Source organism: Crinia signifera, chromosome 8, assembly GCF_055691185.1.
Source record: "Crinia signifera chromosome 8, ASM5569118v1, whole genome shotgun sequence".
NCBI lineage: Eukaryota > Metazoa > Chordata > Amphibia > Anura > Myobatrachidae > Crinia > Crinia signifera.
The window spans coordinates 165,419,863-165,437,484 of record NC_139224.1 but is presented as its reverse complement, the minus strand read 5'-3'; the positions used below and the strand labels follow the sequence as shown (position 1 = coordinate 165,437,484).

General features: G+C 46.6%; 1 protein-coding gene across 6 annotated transcripts in view; it reads left to right on the top strand.

The window, feature by feature from the left end:
* Positions 1 to 15,208, top strand: part of KANK4 (KN motif and ankyrin repeat domains 4) — a 152,078-nt gene extending 136,870 nt beyond the window's left edge. For all 6 annotated transcript variants that reach the window (XM_083157656.1, XM_083157655.1, XM_083157654.1 and 3 more), the window contains one exon: positions 10,300 to 15,208. In XM_083157656.1, coding sequence (XP_083013782.1) covers positions 10,300 to 10,428 — 129 coding nt within the window. In that variant the 3' untranslated portion in view covers positions 10,429 to 15,208. The remainder of the gene's footprint in view (positions 1 to 10,299) is intronic.
* Positions 15,209 to 17,622: the final 2,414 nt, after the last annotated feature.

Below are 17,622 nucleotides of genomic sequence, written 5' to 3'. Positions count from 1 at the left end.
AACATGTGCAAATTGGAAAGCAGGAACCACATTGCAAAGTATCTCTTTATCGGCTAGGAGAAGGCAGGGGATGTGTCTGGCTCAGGGGGAGGGGTCAGAGACATCATTCCAACCAATCAGAATCAACAATTACAGAACCTCTTTTGTTTACTTGATTCTTTTGTTGTGTACAGCAGTTCTCAGTATATTCTGGTTGTATATGTAAGGACAACTGCTCAGTGCCGCCCACCATGGTATGTGCTGGGTATTACCCGTACAGGCTGGCATGGATGTAAGGAACCATATCATACCTGCCTACCCTCCCGAAATTGCCGAGAGGCTCCTGAAAATTGGAGCCAAGTCTACCGCATTCTTCCTGGAGCCTCCCCTTGTCCCTTCCCTCTGAAGTAAAAGTCAGAATTCTCGACTCTCTGGAGATGCAAAATCTCATAATTTTAGCCCCTCCCCGTATACCCACAAATCACGGCGTTTGTGTGGCATGGGGGTGGGGCTTAGTGATGTCACCTTGTCCCCGCACCCCCCAATGTACTGCCTCTGCATCTCTTCTACGGGCTTCTCCCGGAGAGGACATATCCAGAGTAGACAATAACGATATATATATATATATATATATATATATATATATATATAAAACTAGGAACTGGCTGGCATCTTCCAAGCCTGTTTTTTGAGCAAGTAATACACATTCCCCTTGACCAGTGTCGGACTAGAGCCAGGGGGGCATAAAGTGCCCACTAAGGGAATGCAGGGGTACGACACTACGAAAAAGAGGGGTACGACACTATGCTTAGGTGTGTGGCTATTCTTCGGAGGTTTGCCTAACTATTAGTGTATGGTCTGGACCCTTTGATAAATATATAGCAAATACAGCTCTTGCATGCATGATAATGTACCAGATTAATAACAGCAATACACTGTATTTGTATTCCTATGTAGTATAATGTAACAGCTGGGATTGCCCCTGTACCTCTGGCCATACTTGTCTACCCTCACGGAAGCTGTGGGCGGCTTTCAGTTTTTAGGTTAGTATCCCACTGCCCCAGAAGTATACTGTAGCTGGTCCTCCCGCATCCACCCTGCTTCCCAGGGATGCGGGCAGAATGACATTAAGCACATTGCAAACCTATGAATGGGCGGAGCTGAAGATGGGCATGATGTAATTTAGCCCTGCCCGCAGTCCCGCAATATGCGGGCATTTCCTTGTCTTGGGGTGGCATCCCCTGAAGTGATGTGCTGCTCCCCAGGTGGGGATGAGGTGCTTGTAGAGGGCCGAAGTAAACCAGGGTAATGATTGGCAGCTGCGGCAGAGCCTGTTTGCCATCAGTGCCCTCACTCAGACCTGTTCCCCTTCACACACAGAGGAATGCAGGAGTCCTGACTGACATCCCCATAGCTGCAGAACGTACAGGCTGCCCGGGCCCTGGGAATGTATAGCCAGCGACCACCCAGCATCATCCACACAGCTCCTGCCTTCGGTGTAATATTTCATCTTCCTGTGAACTTTTCTCCTTTATCACGTTGACACAAGAAGTATAATACTGTGCAGAGGATGGAATTCCAGATTATTACAAAATACCTCAACTCCCACAGGGAGAGGCTGCTGGGGTATAGTCTGAGCTGGCGGGACTATGGCACAGCAACCATACAGGCCCGGCCAGGACATCGCATTGCTTCCAGCTCAATATCCGCTGCCATATTCACACCGCTCAGCCCCTGGGTCCTGAGATCTTTATCAACGCTGCAAAACATTAACCCGCTCTGTTACCTGGCCTATAAATCCTGTTCCAGATAACGGTGGTATGCCTGGTATGTGTCAGCTGGCAGAGGGGCACCGGCCGAGAGCCATCAGGAAATACAGCCAAACTACGCTGTTCTACTTTCCCGAAAAATGCTTTGTTCTTTTCTGCCGCTTCCTACCTTGTAAAATGTACTTATTTCATTCCTGTTATCTTTATGTGGTTATTTTTCTTTGTGGGAGGGGCACATGATGAGTGCAGGTTTTTTTTATGACCTCTTACTGTTTTTTTTATGGAGATTTTGAGTTTGTAAAAAAGTGCATTGTCCAGGCCGGTGCTGGGGTGTTCAGTGCCCACAGGGGTGCCTCATACGCCTGCCGTGAGCAGGGCCGTTTCTAGACAATTTAGCTCCTAGGGCGAAGAAAAAAAATGCGCCCCCCCCCCCCCCCCCAATACATAACATGGGATAATAGAAATTGCGCGCGCCGAAATAGGGGGTGTGGCTTAATTTTAAAAGGGGTGTGGCTTAATGTGAGGCGTGGTCTAGCAGGAAAACAATTACCTTATATCACACTTTTGCAACCTGCATGACCAGACATTGGTTGCTGCAGGAATTGTTATTGTCCTCCCGCACTTAAGTTGGCCGGCTGAAGGCCACACACAGTGACCTAGTACGCCTCACAGATCAAGGCCAAACAATGACAGGCTACTTAAATCATTATACACTATTTATCCGTGATGCCAATTACACATTACGCCGTACACTGTGATGACGATTACATATTACGCCGCACACCGTGATGACAATTACACAGCACACCGCACACCAAGATGCCCATTAGACCCCACTCTGTGATGGCAATTACACAATACTCCACACATCGTAATGCCCATTACACATTATGCCCCATGTGCCGCTGCCGCACAACTGATGCCGTTTACTAATATGCCCCCACAGTGCCAGATATGCCCCCACAGTGCCACACATATGCCCCCACAGTGCCACACATATGCCCCCACAGTGCTACACATATGCCCCCACAGTGACACAAATATATGCCCCCACAGTGCTACACATATGCCCCCACAGTGACACAAATATATGCCCCCACAGTGCCACAAATATATGCCCCCAGTGACAGAAATATATGCCCCCACAGTGCCACACATATGCCCCGTGACAGAAATATATGCCCCCACAGTGCCACACATATGCCCCGTGACAGAAATATATGCCCCCACAGTGCCACACATATGCCCCCAGTGACAGAAATATATGCCCCCACAGTGCCACAAATATATGCCCCCACAGTGCCACAAATATATGCCCCCACAGTGCTACACATATGCCCCCACAGTGCCACAAATATATGCCCCCACAGTGCCACAAATATATGCCCCCACAGTGCCACAAATATATGCCCCCACAGTGCCACAAATATATGCCCCCACAGTGCTACACATATGCCCCCACAGTGCCACAAATATATGCCCCCACAGTGCTACACATATGCCCCCACAGTGCCACAAATATATGCCCCCACAGTGCCAAACTCACTTTTTCTATGCTGCTTCCGAGGGGAGGGGAGCGCATCCTGCCTCTCTCCTTCCCCTTCAGTGTGTGTACCTGAGCTGAGCCGTCAGCCATTCATATCTCGCGCCCGAGATCTGATTGGCTGACAGCGGCAGCCCAGTGACTTGAGCGAGGGGACGGAGAGACGCACGATGCGTTCCCCTCCCCTCTCCAGCGTGTAGTCGGGGAGACAGCGGCGGCGGCTATGGCAGCTACGGCGGCTACAGGGTTTTGGGGGGGGGAGACTGCCGGGCGCCCTGGCTGTTTCAGAGGCGGACAAGCCGTGCGGCGCCCCGGGCTGCTGCACGGCTTGTCCGCCTCTAGAAACGGCCCTGGCCGTGAGTGAGCTGATTGGTCTCATGAGGCACTATTGGGTGACTTTTTTGGTTTGTGACTAGGATGCACAAGCAGACTCTGCTGATTAAAATATGCCTTGTTTCTGTGTGTGGGTCACGCCGGTTATCTACATATGGAATGGAACATTACAGGGTTTCTGCATACAAAATAGTAGCATTTCATATGCGGATAGAGCCGCGGTCACATAATATTCCAACATAGGACACTACATCCCCAACATGACCTGGACAGGATTATAATAAAATTTGGCATTGCAAACAATGTACACGGGCTTGCTTTGACCTTGTTGGGCTCAGCCCACCCCGCCACGTACATTATTATAGATGAGTAGAGAAGGGGGCTTTCCCTAAATATAGAGAACTTAAAGGAAGGAAAAGGCTAAAATTAAACCTGGGAGATTAGATGAGACAGTTTGCAATTACAACGTGATTTATAATAATCTGATTACACACACAAGCAGTGCTGCACTAACCTACGCGTGATTACAGAGGCAGGGTCCCTTTTTATAGCCTCGTACAGGAAACGTTAATTGTTGTAAGCTGGCTGTGATGATTGATCACAGGTTCTTTAGGGTACTTCTGCAGGAAGGAGGAACCTAGAGGCATGAGGAGGGGAATTCTATTATTATTTCCTCCATGGGCAAATCTAGAAAGCTGGCAAACATCGGTACATTTATTGGCAATGGTAAACTATATTACCCTTTTCTATCAAAATGTTATTGTAAGGAGGCAATGCCATAATATTTTAATTTTAAATTGTATCAAGTAGTTGATGACCCAATAATCTGGTCTAATTATTGTAAGTGGGAAACTTTTTGACCCTCCTGGGCCATTGTAGTTAACAACACTGTGGCATACCAAGAGGGAAATTAGGGACTATAGGGTGCTTTGCCTAAGGTCCGAGACCAGACATCACTAATGACTGACTGTGTTTAAGACCTAGAGGATACCCAGACATTAATGTGTTCTGCGGGGTGGAACGTTGAGGCTCAGTCCTTGACTGGTCATTGTGAGGTTGTTTAAAGGATTAAAGTAAGATGAGGCTACCATTGCAGTACAGAAAAATGAATGGGGGGGCAACTGGCTGTACAAAGAATAGTATAATAAAATATGGAGGATAATAACAGGTTATTTTCATAAATATTCATATGCGTTTTAGAAACAAAAAAGTCAATAAATTTCAAGTAAATCAAAGAAGAAAGCTGAATGGAAAAGCTATAAATGCCCCAAACAGTCCAGACGTACATTTGACATTTATTGTAGAAGATCCGAAAGGCTGTTGGAAGGATCTCTTCAAGGTGTTGAGCTGCTGTATGTAAACCAATCACAAAGCATGGAACATGTTATTTAGGAATATTAGGGATTTTCTAAATCAACTGGCGAATGAGAGCAACGTTCTAGGGGAAGGCTGGGTTTTGCCAAAAGGGAGTGATAGGGGAATGAAGGGAAGTGCTCGAATGATGGGTGTTACTGTAGTGCCATATGGAGGAGAAGGTGGTGACAAAGGGGTAGATTTATTAAGCTCGGTGAAGTGATAACTTGTCTGGTTTTTATCAACGGCCAATCGGCTCCAAACTGTGTAGTTACAGGCTTGGTTTGAAAAATGATAGGTAGGAGCTGATTGGCTGGTGATAAAAACCAGACACTTTATCACTTCACCAAGCTTAATAAATCTACCCCAGGGTGAGGTAGATCTAGTGGCAAGTAAGACCCCCCCCCCACACAGTTGACCGTAGTGAGATGTTCTGGGAGGAGGTCTCCAGAGTTATTCATTGTGTCTTAGGATGGGAATCTGAATAGTAAAGACAGGTGTCTAGAGACGCTCTCCGGCCACTGGGAGTGGTTCCACCTAATCTTGCGCATGGAGAGTTTTAGGACCCACATGCGCGGTGAGGGTCTGGAATATGCAAAGTAGTCAGGGCAGGAGATTCAGCTTAAGGATCACTAGTCTACCCAACCAGGAGTGTAGTCATCTCTGCCATATAAGAAGATCCAACTATATTGGGTTAATGAGGGCATTAGCAGTGTAGATCCCCAACTCATTGTGGAGATTTTCCATTGGGGGTGTGGATCATGTCACAGGCAGGGAAATTTACTAAGATAGGGGTTCTATAGAAGATGGGATGTTGCTATGGCCAACCAATCAGATTCTATCTAATATCTTCTATAAGGTGCTAAATAAATAAGAAGTACAATCTGATTGGTTGCTATCCCAACTTCAATAGAACTCACATCTTACTCAATAAACCCCAGTGTCTTGGTTGACATTCAATTTGTCCACACCAAAAGGTCAATGTATACAAGATCAACATTGACAAGTAAAATGTCGACACTGAAAAGGTTGACACAAGTTTTACTTTTTATGTGTGTCGACACCTGAGCACACGAACATGGACTTACAGTAATAACTTCCCCAACTCTCTTTTCTTCATTCTCTCTTTACCCTCCAGCATCTTGTTCTCTTGATCTCTCACCTTCTCATATCCTATATCTCTCCCTATGCTCTCCACCTTCACCCCTCCTCTGTCTGTTCCCTCCGTGCTGTCTATGTCCTGCCGCTCTGTTTCTCCACCGTCACTCTTGCTTGAATTTCAACAACTCCGCCTCCGCAGTCCCATCTTCCGCTCTTCCAATATTTGTTGCAACAACAACAATCACTGGCTGAGGCATGCAGGTGGATGTAACCCCACCTATATATATATATATATATATATATATATATATATATATATATATATATATCTCCTATATATTTGGCTACATCTGTCACTCAAAGTGGGTGTCTGTGTCTATAACGCTCTGTTCCTGGACTTTCCTCTTAATGTGTGATTGCCTTCATCTGTGCTGAACACCTTTCTGAGAAATTAACCTGTTTAAAACAGGTGATGGCAATCATACATTAAGGGGAAGTCTAGAAACAGAGCATTGTGTCCCTCCTGGAGAGGGTCATGTTGGGAGGTATGTGACAGAGAACCAGCCCAGTGAGCCCACAGACAGTGTCAGACACCCACTGCCTTCCCATGTTGCCCAGCACTGCTACTCCACAGCCACCAGGTGAGCGCCCTCCTCCCGCGATTTGCGGCAAAACCTCCCCCCCCCGCGCGCCCCCCCCCCCTCCCGCGATTCGTGGCAAAAACACCCGCTCCCCCGCGACCCCCCCTACCGCGATTCGCAGCAAAAACACCCCCGCGACCCCCCCTCCCGCGATTCGCTGCAAAAAGAACCCCCCCACGACCCCTCCCGCAATTCGCGGCATAACCACCACCCCGTGACCCCCCCCTCCCGCGAATCGTGGCAAACCCTCCCCCGTGACACCCCCCCCCCCCCGATTCGCGGAAAAAACACCCCCCCCGCGACCTCCCTCCCGCTATTCGCGGCAAAAAGAACCCCCCCGCGACCCCCCCTTGCACGATTGGCGGCACCCCCCCTGCGACCCCCCTCCCGCGATTCGCGGCCCCCCCCCGCAATTCGCAGCAGCCCCAGGATTAAATGGCACATGCAAAACACTGACATGGCTATGGTCGACAATGAAAAAGGTTGACATGAGTTTTTGAAGATTTATTTTTAATTTTTTTAATTTTTTCATATTCATTGTCATGTGTCGACATGGACACCAATGAAGTGGCACACTTATGTCAACATTTACATGTGTTGACCTTTCTGTGTTGATTTTTTCTTGTGGCGATTCCCGTCACACCCCCCCGCAACCCCCCCTCCCGCGATTCGCGGCACCCCCCGTGACCCCCCACCTCCCGCAATTCGCGGCAACCCCCCACCGGAACCCCTGTGAACCCCGCCCTCCCGCGATTCGCGGCACCCACCCCCTCGACCCCCCCTCCCGCAATTCGCGGCACCCCCCCGTGATTCGCGGCAGCTCCAGAATTAAATTGCACATGGAAAACACTGACATGGCTATGGTCGACAATGAAAAAGGTTGACATGAGTTTTTGAAGTTTTTTTTGTCATTTTTTGAATATTTTCATATTCATTCTCATGTGTCGACATGGACACCAATGAAGTGCCACACTTATGTCAACATTTACATGTGTTGACCTTTCTGTGTTGATTTTTTTCTTGTGGCGATTCGCGTCACACCCCCCGCAACCCCCCCTCCGGCGATTCGCGGCACCCCCCGCGACCCCCCCCCCTCCCGCAATTCGCGGCAACCCCCCACCGGAACCCCCATGAACCCCGCTCTCCCGCGATTCGCGGCACCCACCCCCCGCAACCCCCCCCCTCCCACAAATCGCGGCACCCCCTGCGATTCGCGGCAGCCCCAGGATTAAATGGCACATGCAAAAAACTGGCACGGCTATGGTCGACAATGAAAAAGGTTGACATGAGTTTTTGAAGATTTATTTCATTTTTTGAATGTTTTCATATTCATTGTCATGTGTCAACATGGACACCAATGAAGTGGCACACTTATGTCAACATTTACATGTGTTGACCTTTCTGTGTTGATTTTTTCTTGTGGCGATTCGCGGCACCCCCCATGACCCCCCACCTCCCGCAATTCGCGGCAACCCCCCACCGGAACCCCTGTGAACCCCGCCCTCCCGCGATTCGCGGCACCCAACCCCGCGACCCCCCCCTCCCGCAATTCGCGGCACCCCCCGTGATTCGCGGCAGCTCCAAAATTAAATTGCACATGGAAAACACTGACATGGCTATGGTCGACAATGAAAAAGGTTGACATGAGTTTTTGAAGTTTTTTTTTTTCATTTTTTTAATATTTTCATATTCATTCTCATGTGTCGACATGGACACCAATGAAGTGCCACACTTATGTCAACATTTACATGTGTTGACCTTTCTGTGTTGATTTTTTCTTGTGGCGATTTGCGTCACACCCCCCCCCCCCAACCCCCACTCCCGCGATTCACGGCACACACACACACACACCTCCCCCGCGATTCTCGGCACCCCACCCTGTGACCCCCCCTCCCGTGATTCACGGCACACCCCCGCGACCCCCCTCCCATGATTCGCCGCAACCCCCGCCCCGTAACCCCCCTCCCGCGATTCGCGGCACCCACCCCCGCGACCCCCCCTCCCGCAATTCGCGGCACCCCCCCGCGATTCGCGGCAGCTCCAGAATTAAATTGCACATGGAAAACACTGACATGGCTATGGTCGACAATGAAAAAGGTTGACATGAGTTTTTGAAGTTTTTTTTTTTCATTTTTTGAATATTTTCATATTCATTCTCATGTGTCGACATGGACACCAATGAAGTGCCACACTTATGTCAACATTTACATGTGTTGACCTTTCTGTGTTGATTTTTTCTTGTGGCGATTCGCGTCACACCCCCCCCCGCAACCCCCACTCCCACAATTCACGGCACACACACACACCCCCGCGATTCTCGGCACCCCACCCCGCGACCCCCCTCCCGCGATTCTCTGCAATCCCTCCCCTCCCGCGATTCGCAGCATCCACCCCCCCACAACCCCCCCTCCTGCAATTCGCGGCACCCCCCGCGACCCCCCCTCCTGCAATTCGCGGCACCCTCTGCGACCCCCCCTCCCGCGATTCGCGGACACCTAAGTTGCAATACAGGGCATCTTTCATACAATTCTAACCATATTTCTCATATACAAACGTTCACAAATTAAGGGGGCGCAGCCCCTTACGACGGTGTGAAGAGCGCCCGTAGGGCGCGATGAATCACCTAGTATATATATATATATATATTCCTTTTCATTACTTTACCAGGTTACGGAGGGTAACCCTGTGTGCTTCCCCCCCCATTTCTATATGGTTATACACTTGTGGTTGTGAATAATGCTCAGTTGCTGTTATTGGGTAATTATCGGGAGTATATGCGTTTATCGGGAGGTTCTATGTGATCAGTAAGTATGGGAAATAACAGGTGTTTGGAGACTGCATACAGTATCCTGGAACATTCTGCAAGTAACATCACAGATGTTACTGACTCCTCAGCTCTCATACATATAGTTAGTACATGCCAACCTGATGATATTGTTTTATTATTATTATCATTTTTATAATATTAATAAAATGCAATCAGGCACCGTAAACTTTTTGCTTTATTATACAGATTTATTATTATTATAATTCCAGTTATGGTTCTATGTCCCTACATTATTACTGCTCCTTCATTGCTTAGTCCTATGCAAAAAATGACATTTCCATTTGTACCAATAAAATAATGCCACCATGAGTCTCTGCAGCACAAACTGTCTTTTGCGTGCATCTTTTTTTTCGTCAAAATACTTGCTACTCGCAGAGCAAATAGGACGCACATGCAGCATTTGCTGATTAAAATGATGTGCATCCTGCCTATATTCTGTGCGCTACATGACAGTGTTTGGCAGGAAAACACTGTAACGTGGCATTTCCCATGCTGACACAGCCACGGTCATACACAGAATATAGCATCTTAACGGAAAGTCATGCACCCCAGTGCCACTAGAAGGGTGGTTTAATGCAGGAGGGGGGTAATCTATGTGTGGACAAATCTGTACGGGTGTTTCTGTTTTAAGAAAAAGCAAAAGGGCTACCATTGTACTGTTTCCACTTTCCAGACAATAAAATCCATACTATAGTTATCAGTAAGCACTATTGCTGACTTCTGACGTACATTTTTGTTGTCTCCTTAAAACAGGCCGGGAACTCGGCTTTGTCCATTGTTGCCGATTCCGCCCACAGTGAGATTGCAGAACTGCTACAAGCCCACACAGAGCTCCGGCCTTCCTGCCCGTCCGCTGACACAGAAAGAGGCGGCTCATTGTAAACGGCGATGGAGGACAAAAGACTCATTCTTCCGGCAGTCATTCTGGTTATAGCACAGAGCGAATATCATCCATCTCAGCATTGTCTCCATGTACACCAAGTATTTAAAAAATGTGTATTAAGTCCCTGCGCTCAGATGGCAGGGTTCATATTTAGCATTGACGTTGACATGTTGTATATAGACTTCGCTAGAAATGGGAGCCACAAGCAGTATTACAATATAGTGTTTATACAATTGCTCATTCAGGAGTCGAGAATGTTACAAGTCCTCATTCAGAAAGTGACCTTTAAAAAAAAAAAAAAAAACTTACGGTATCATAGCACAGGTGTGATGTCACCACCACTTCTACGTCACGCCGTTTATAAATTGCAGGATATTAATTCAGGATAACGGAACTGCATTATATCTGAGACTGGAGCAGGAATAACCGTTATCGTCACAATATGTAAATTATGTTTTTTATTGTCTCTCTGGAAGCACATGGGAGGGGTCTGTGCAGGGTCCGCACATGGGAGGGGTCTGTGCAGGGTCCGCATTTTGCTGCTCTGTCGCTGTATCGCTCGTTACTGCCTTTACATACATCATGGAATTTGCTCTGGAATAAGTTTTCAAAGACAATAGTAAGCACAAAATATATATTAGCACAAAAGCGCATCACTAACCCCTTTCCCCATATCTACTCATTTCTCGGATATGACAAGATGTAGGACTCTTAATAGAATACTTTAAATGTCAAAATAATTTACCATACTTTGTTTGGATGTTATTACTACATTGGATTTACACGGCGCCACAAGTGGTATGCAGCGCCGTACATCCGGCAGCCGTAGGACAGTGCAGGGTACACAGAACATTACAGTATGCAGATAACACACAGAATAACCGCAGAACAATTCTCAGTACAGCTGGGGAGCCGGGTGAGCGAGTGCGTAAATCGGCGGAGAGTGGAACCGGTCTCCAATAGTGACAGTGTGACTAGCAGGAGTAAAGAATGTTTGTGAGCGAGAGGGATTCTGAGCTAAATAGCCACTGAGTAGGGGTTGGCGATCACTGATGTGCTAGAGAAGAGGACTGTGAGAACAGGAGGAAGGAGGGCCCTGCTCCATGGAGAGGGGGAACAGACAGGTGACATGAGGGGTGAGCATGTGAATGGGGATCAGAGAGCAGGAGGTAGAGAGATAGAGATGGCCAATGTAGGAGGGGGTGATGAGCGACCCAGTGACATGGTTATGTGGTGGAAGGGGTACGCTATGATGGACAGGTGGGTTTTCAGTGCATGTTTGAAGCTACGCAAAGTCAGTGAGATTCTAATAGAGCGAGGAGCAGGGCAGCCGAGAGGAAAGCCGGGCCCAGGTAATTAGTACCCGCTCCCACCCCCCCACCCCCCCCCCCCTCGGCTGCCCTGGCGAGGAGTGCTATACAATTATAACCACAGCATCCACCGAAACAATTTTTGCCAATTTCACTATTTAACAATGTTTATTTTATTTATTACTTACTGCCATTCCTTCTAGTAGTCTGTGAAATAAATGTGTATTACTTCCACCGCGTCCGGCAACCAGCATACTGTAGATTGTAGAGCCTGTTGTTAGGGGTCAGCGTAGATGTCTGGGACAGGCGCAGGGAGACAGTAGGTGAGCTGTCACCTAGATCACTTGTATTGGACTCAGAAAGCTTATAGTGTGCATTAGGAAATGTTTTACCAATAAAGTAAGTGATTGAGAAAACGTAACATGATATGGGTGACCATAACAAGCACATAATACTGACCTATACCTGTAAGTCACTTTTCTACATTTTAAGGCAGATTCAAGTCCCTGTAGAAAATCAGAATGATTGATACATTCTCTCACAATTATATCTCTATCCAATCTTTTTATACCCTCCTGAAAGTTGTATTATATTAATTAACACATTTCCTTAAAATAACTTCTGCTCTCTTTAAAAGCAGTGAAGCTGTAGCTCACTATATAAACACTGTTATCTCACATTCCGAGACTCTACAGCTCAAGGGGGCTGCAAAGTTGGTTTGTAAATCAGCAGTGACTATCATCTTTCTATAAAATGAGTGGAGATAGATCTGTCCTAGCACAGCAGCCTCCTTTCTTGGTGCCCCATTGACAGCTGGAGCCCAGCATCCACTGCCTCCAATGTCTCTGGGAGCAACTCCACTGCGTAAGTGGTAATTTGCTAAACACTGTCCCCCAGCTTTAAGGGGGAAATAATAGGCATTTTCATGTAGTTCTCTTAACGCGATTGAGGTATCTGAATGCAAATCATTCAAAACAGGAGACAACTTTACAGAGAAATCCACCCCTAAGCTTCTCTTGTCTATGTTACGCCTGAGCTTAATAGTAACAGTTTTAAAATGTAGAGATTGAAGATTCCAGAAACTGTTATTTTGCAAATGAGCAAATCAGCCGTCAGATCTACGGGATACAGAGAAATCTGCCGTGTTTGGTGCAAAGGGGATTATATACTGTCCGTGAATTGGGGAGGATTGCACCGATATCACCCAGCTCTGTCTCGCTGTGACGCTTGTAGTAAAACACGTTTCCCATCTGATTTTAGTCTAATTAATGCACATTTTCCTCTGAGCCGAGACAGAAATAGCCCGAGATCAGCCTGTACCCGCTGAAGCTGTCATCAAATTAATTGTGACATTTTAATATTTCATAAACGATTAGCACTTAAATAAAAGAGTACATCGTTATATCATCCAAATGCTGACAGGGGGAACATCCACCATGTTTTCATTTCATATCCCCCGGCCTGTAGAGGAGACCATTTGCCCTCTTTGTCATTAGCATTACGGATACAGTAGAGAACAACATTTAAAATACTACTCCCAATTTCATAGGATTTTTTTTATTTTGTCTTCATTGGTATCCCTAATATCCCAGGCAAATCTTACTTGGAAGCGTTGCTGTCAAGAGCTGTAGGGGTACATTCTCTATTATTATTATTGATTGAGTTAATATTGATATCATTTGATGATGTGTTTCTGGGGCTAAATTACACATTTTCTAACATTTATAAACCCGTACAATAAATCATGTGCGTTTTAGCCCTTTAAAAAACAAAATTGATATTAAATCCACTTTTAATAGAGCAGACCGTATATATGTAATCCCTACTTGTCTTGTAGGTTATGCCAGCGGCAGGGTTCAGCTGTTACGAGTCTTGTGTTTACAGCGGAGCCCAGCAATAGCACAAAGCCAACATCGGCGGGTATGTGTATAGTGGTGAGACTAGCATTTTGCCCTACACTGCTGAAACATACGGCGGTGGGGCCGGTGGTAGGCGTTTAGGGACAATTTAGGAAGACCTATTTTGGGGATTAACTCAGTATCCCCCAGTTGAATTATAAGGGCACCTCAGCAGATGTTTCCCACATTAACCCTTTGCGTACCAACGTCGCTGTCAGAGATGTGCAAACTATACCGCTAAAAATGCCAGCCTCGCTCTCAGCGGTTTTTTGGGGGGGGGGCGATATTTAACTAAACTTTAATTAGTTGACTTCAGATCATTTGCCGACAGTAACTAAGGCGATTCATATTCCTCAACTACGGCCCTGACATTTTTAGCGGATGTTTTACACTTCACATTGGGCTTGGTTATATTTTGACATGGCCATAATGTTGATGTTGACTGACCACAATCGACACAGCAGTGACATTCCAGGTCGTGGAGACCCCCATTCCCCCCCCCAGCCGCCTAACCCTGTTCATAACATTCTGAGAAAAAAAAAACATATTTTGCAGGAAATCTGTCGACATTTTTTCAGTGTCAACATCATAACTGTTGACAATGTTTTGACTACATCCCCTTAACCTTTTACTCCAGATGTTTTGAAACTACACATCCCAGCATGCTTTGCAATAGTTTTAGCATTCTCTAATAGCAAAACTGTGGCAAAGCATGCTGGGATGTGTAGTTTCACAACATCTGGGGGGCCAACGTTGGACATGCCTGGTATAAAGGCTTCATTGTAACATATATGGTTGCATATCCACTGTGTATAAGACCTAGGTGCTCTATAGTGTTATATAGAGGGGGAGGAATTTCCTGTACAGTGTCCGCTGCACCATGACCGGAGATAAGTCTGTACATGTATATCCGCCACTATTACAGGATGCTCTTATATTCTGGCTACATATACGTCACCTCCAGGTGTATCTGGTGATATCACGGTTCTTGGTTCTGGTTGGAATATTCAGTGTATATAAATGGCGGTACATCGGGTACAGTGTAGGCCAAATATTTACCCGATGGCAGCTCAGTGAATGTTCTGTTTCTGTGCTAATGTGCCAAATAACTGTCATACATCAGCATAAAGATCAGCGACCACGGGCTGGACAGGCCTGGTTTCGCTGATCGGAACCTTCCAGAATGTCTTTTTGTATATGTGACACCAGCGCAGGAATGTAGAAAGTTTCCGACTTCCGGCGATGCACGCTAACACGTCGCACAGTATAGCGATGATGTCCGCACACTTTGTATATACACTGCGCAAGCTCATCGCCTCTCTTCCATCCATCTACGAAGAGACGTAGGCGTTATATTTAGACTGCCGACATATTATAACCCTTTATTGCCTGCCAATATATTGCACTTATTTTTTTATTCCTCATTACGGTCTGATTTTCCCCCCCTTTCCTCTGTGACGTTACATATTTCTGTCATTATCGTCCCACATGATATTTTATCCTAATATTAACAGTTGTCAAAATATAGTTTTTATGTCAAGTAAATGAGCAATAAAGTATATCTTGTCCTTTGTCATCTCTCTTTCTTCAGGACTTGATCTGAATTTAAACTGCAACACCAACTGTAATTGTATATATTCTCCAGCCTGTAGAGGACGGTAGACTATACGATCATGACTTTGAATCCGCTCTCAGTTAATTACTCAAGAGTTGCTTACTGCTCACAGCCATATTTATCTGAAAGTCTGTCTCCCGTCTCAGGTCACTTACTTGGAGCCATAAGGGAATTGCCTCAGCAGCTGCGGGGTAGGGAATGTATTGTTGCATCACTTACAGTAGATGTTAAGAGCGGAGTAATTTCACCATAATATCATTCGGTTATGGTCTAAATCAGGCGTGGGGGACCTTTAACATCCCAGCATGCCCTGCAACAGTTTTACTATTTGGCCATGCTAAAAGTGTTGCAGGGCATGCTGGGATGTGTAGTTTAACAGCTGGTGGGCCGAAGGATCCCGAACCCTGATCTAAGTTTATAGATAGTCAGTCTATAGGTCGACACAAAATGCACAAGGCTGCCATAGACAAAAGATCAACGCATGCAAACAGTCGCTACTCTTTGAGCCAGGCGCCTTGCTGCGCTCGGAAAACTTTAGCGTTCCCAATCACAAGTCCCGAATATAAAGAATGGGGGAAAAAAAGAAAGAAAAATCCAAAGAAATTCGTATTGATCTTTGTGTTGACCTCTTTGCCTCTGTGAACCTTTTGTCTCTGGTGACATTGTGAATGTCGGCATTTGGCGTCGACCTTTTGAATATCTACCTATCAGCCGCGTAGCACGTTATTCCCTGAACGCTCAGCATATGCAGCGCGGCAGCTCCCATTTAGCGCAGCTGCTGTCACTCAGCAAACGATGATATGAATAACGAGCCAATTATGGAACAGATGCACCATACACCGGGATATTAATGGAAGTTGGTTTTCCCTGTTTGTTTCCCATTGATCATGTGGAAGAGGTTTCCTGCCTGTCACCTCTCAGGTGTCATAACTCACATAGATCTCTATGTACACATGAGCAGTGTGGTTCTCAGCTGCTGCCAAACACTGCTTTGTGTCTGTGGCAGAGCCTGTTACCGTGCTGTACAAAGTAGGAAAAATAATATACTGTGCAATGCAGGGGGAAGAAGTACTAGGGTAACACTTACTATGGATTGCATATACAATGTGATCTGGAGGGGGATGTGTTTGTATGGTACACTCTCCTGTGCTGCCCGCATATAATAAATAACCCCAAAATAAAAGGGTTATTTTAATCAGTCTAATTTTTTCAGTCTGCCGTGTGTGTGTGGTTAGGGGTGTACTACTCTCCTGTGCCGCATATTATATTATTACTCCAGAAAGATCATGGAGAACAAAAATTTTGAGGATAAAATAGTGAAAGAACAAGAACCACTTCCTCCTAGTGCTGGAGCTGCTGCCACTGGTTGTGACATAGAACGTCGTCTGCAAAGGCCAATGCCCAATGTCATCGTAGAGGGCATATAAAGTCCCCCCCCCCCCCCCCCCCCACTAGAAAATTATCCATGCTTGCCTACCCTCCCGGAATGGCCGCAAATTGGGTCCCCCTCCCGGCCCCATGGGAAGGTGGGTAAGTCTCCATTTTGACCACAGCCCCTGCTCCCCCCTTCCCCGCGGTATAAAATGCAGATTTTCATGGGACCGCAAGAGGGGGTGGGGCTAAAATGACACGAATCGCGTAATTTCGCATCATTAGCACCTCGACCATCCACATACCTGCGAATTAATGAGGCTGCTTATCGTGGGGGCGGGGCTAGGTGACGTCAGCCTCGTCCCACCCCCCATTTACTCCTCTCCCTGCTTCTCCCGGAGAGGAGTTTTTAAAAGTCGGCAGGTATGATATTATCTACCTTCTAAATCCCCAAGGAGAGTCCAAGGGTGTTGGTGGTTGCGATGCCTGACCTTCCCTTCACTGTATGGGAAGAGGTGGCTCTTTCCATCATTTGCAGCACGCCCTCTGCATCTGCTGGAAGGATCACACACAGTCCAGTTCCTGATTTTGAAGGTGTCAATGTTGTACACCAGGAGGAAGATATTGATGTAGCTGGCGCTGAGGAGGAAGTTGACGAGGAAGATGCTACTGATGGTGATGTGGTTTGCTCACAAGAGGCACCAGGTGAGAGTTGTTGTCCGTGGGATAATAATAATAATAATGATATTTATATAGCACTTTTCTCCCAATAGGACTCAAAGTGCTTCACACATTGTCTTTACAGCTCGAAATACAAAACAAGCTTAACAGTAGATGTCAGTGAAATGCTTGAGTAAATAAGTATGTCTTTAGTCTATTTTTAAAGGATTCTATAGTGGGCGCTTCTCGCACTGTGCGAGGAAGAGAGTTCCACAGAGTTGGAGCAGCAAAGTTGAAAGCTCGACCCCCAGATGAATTCAGGGAGATTCTGGGTACTGT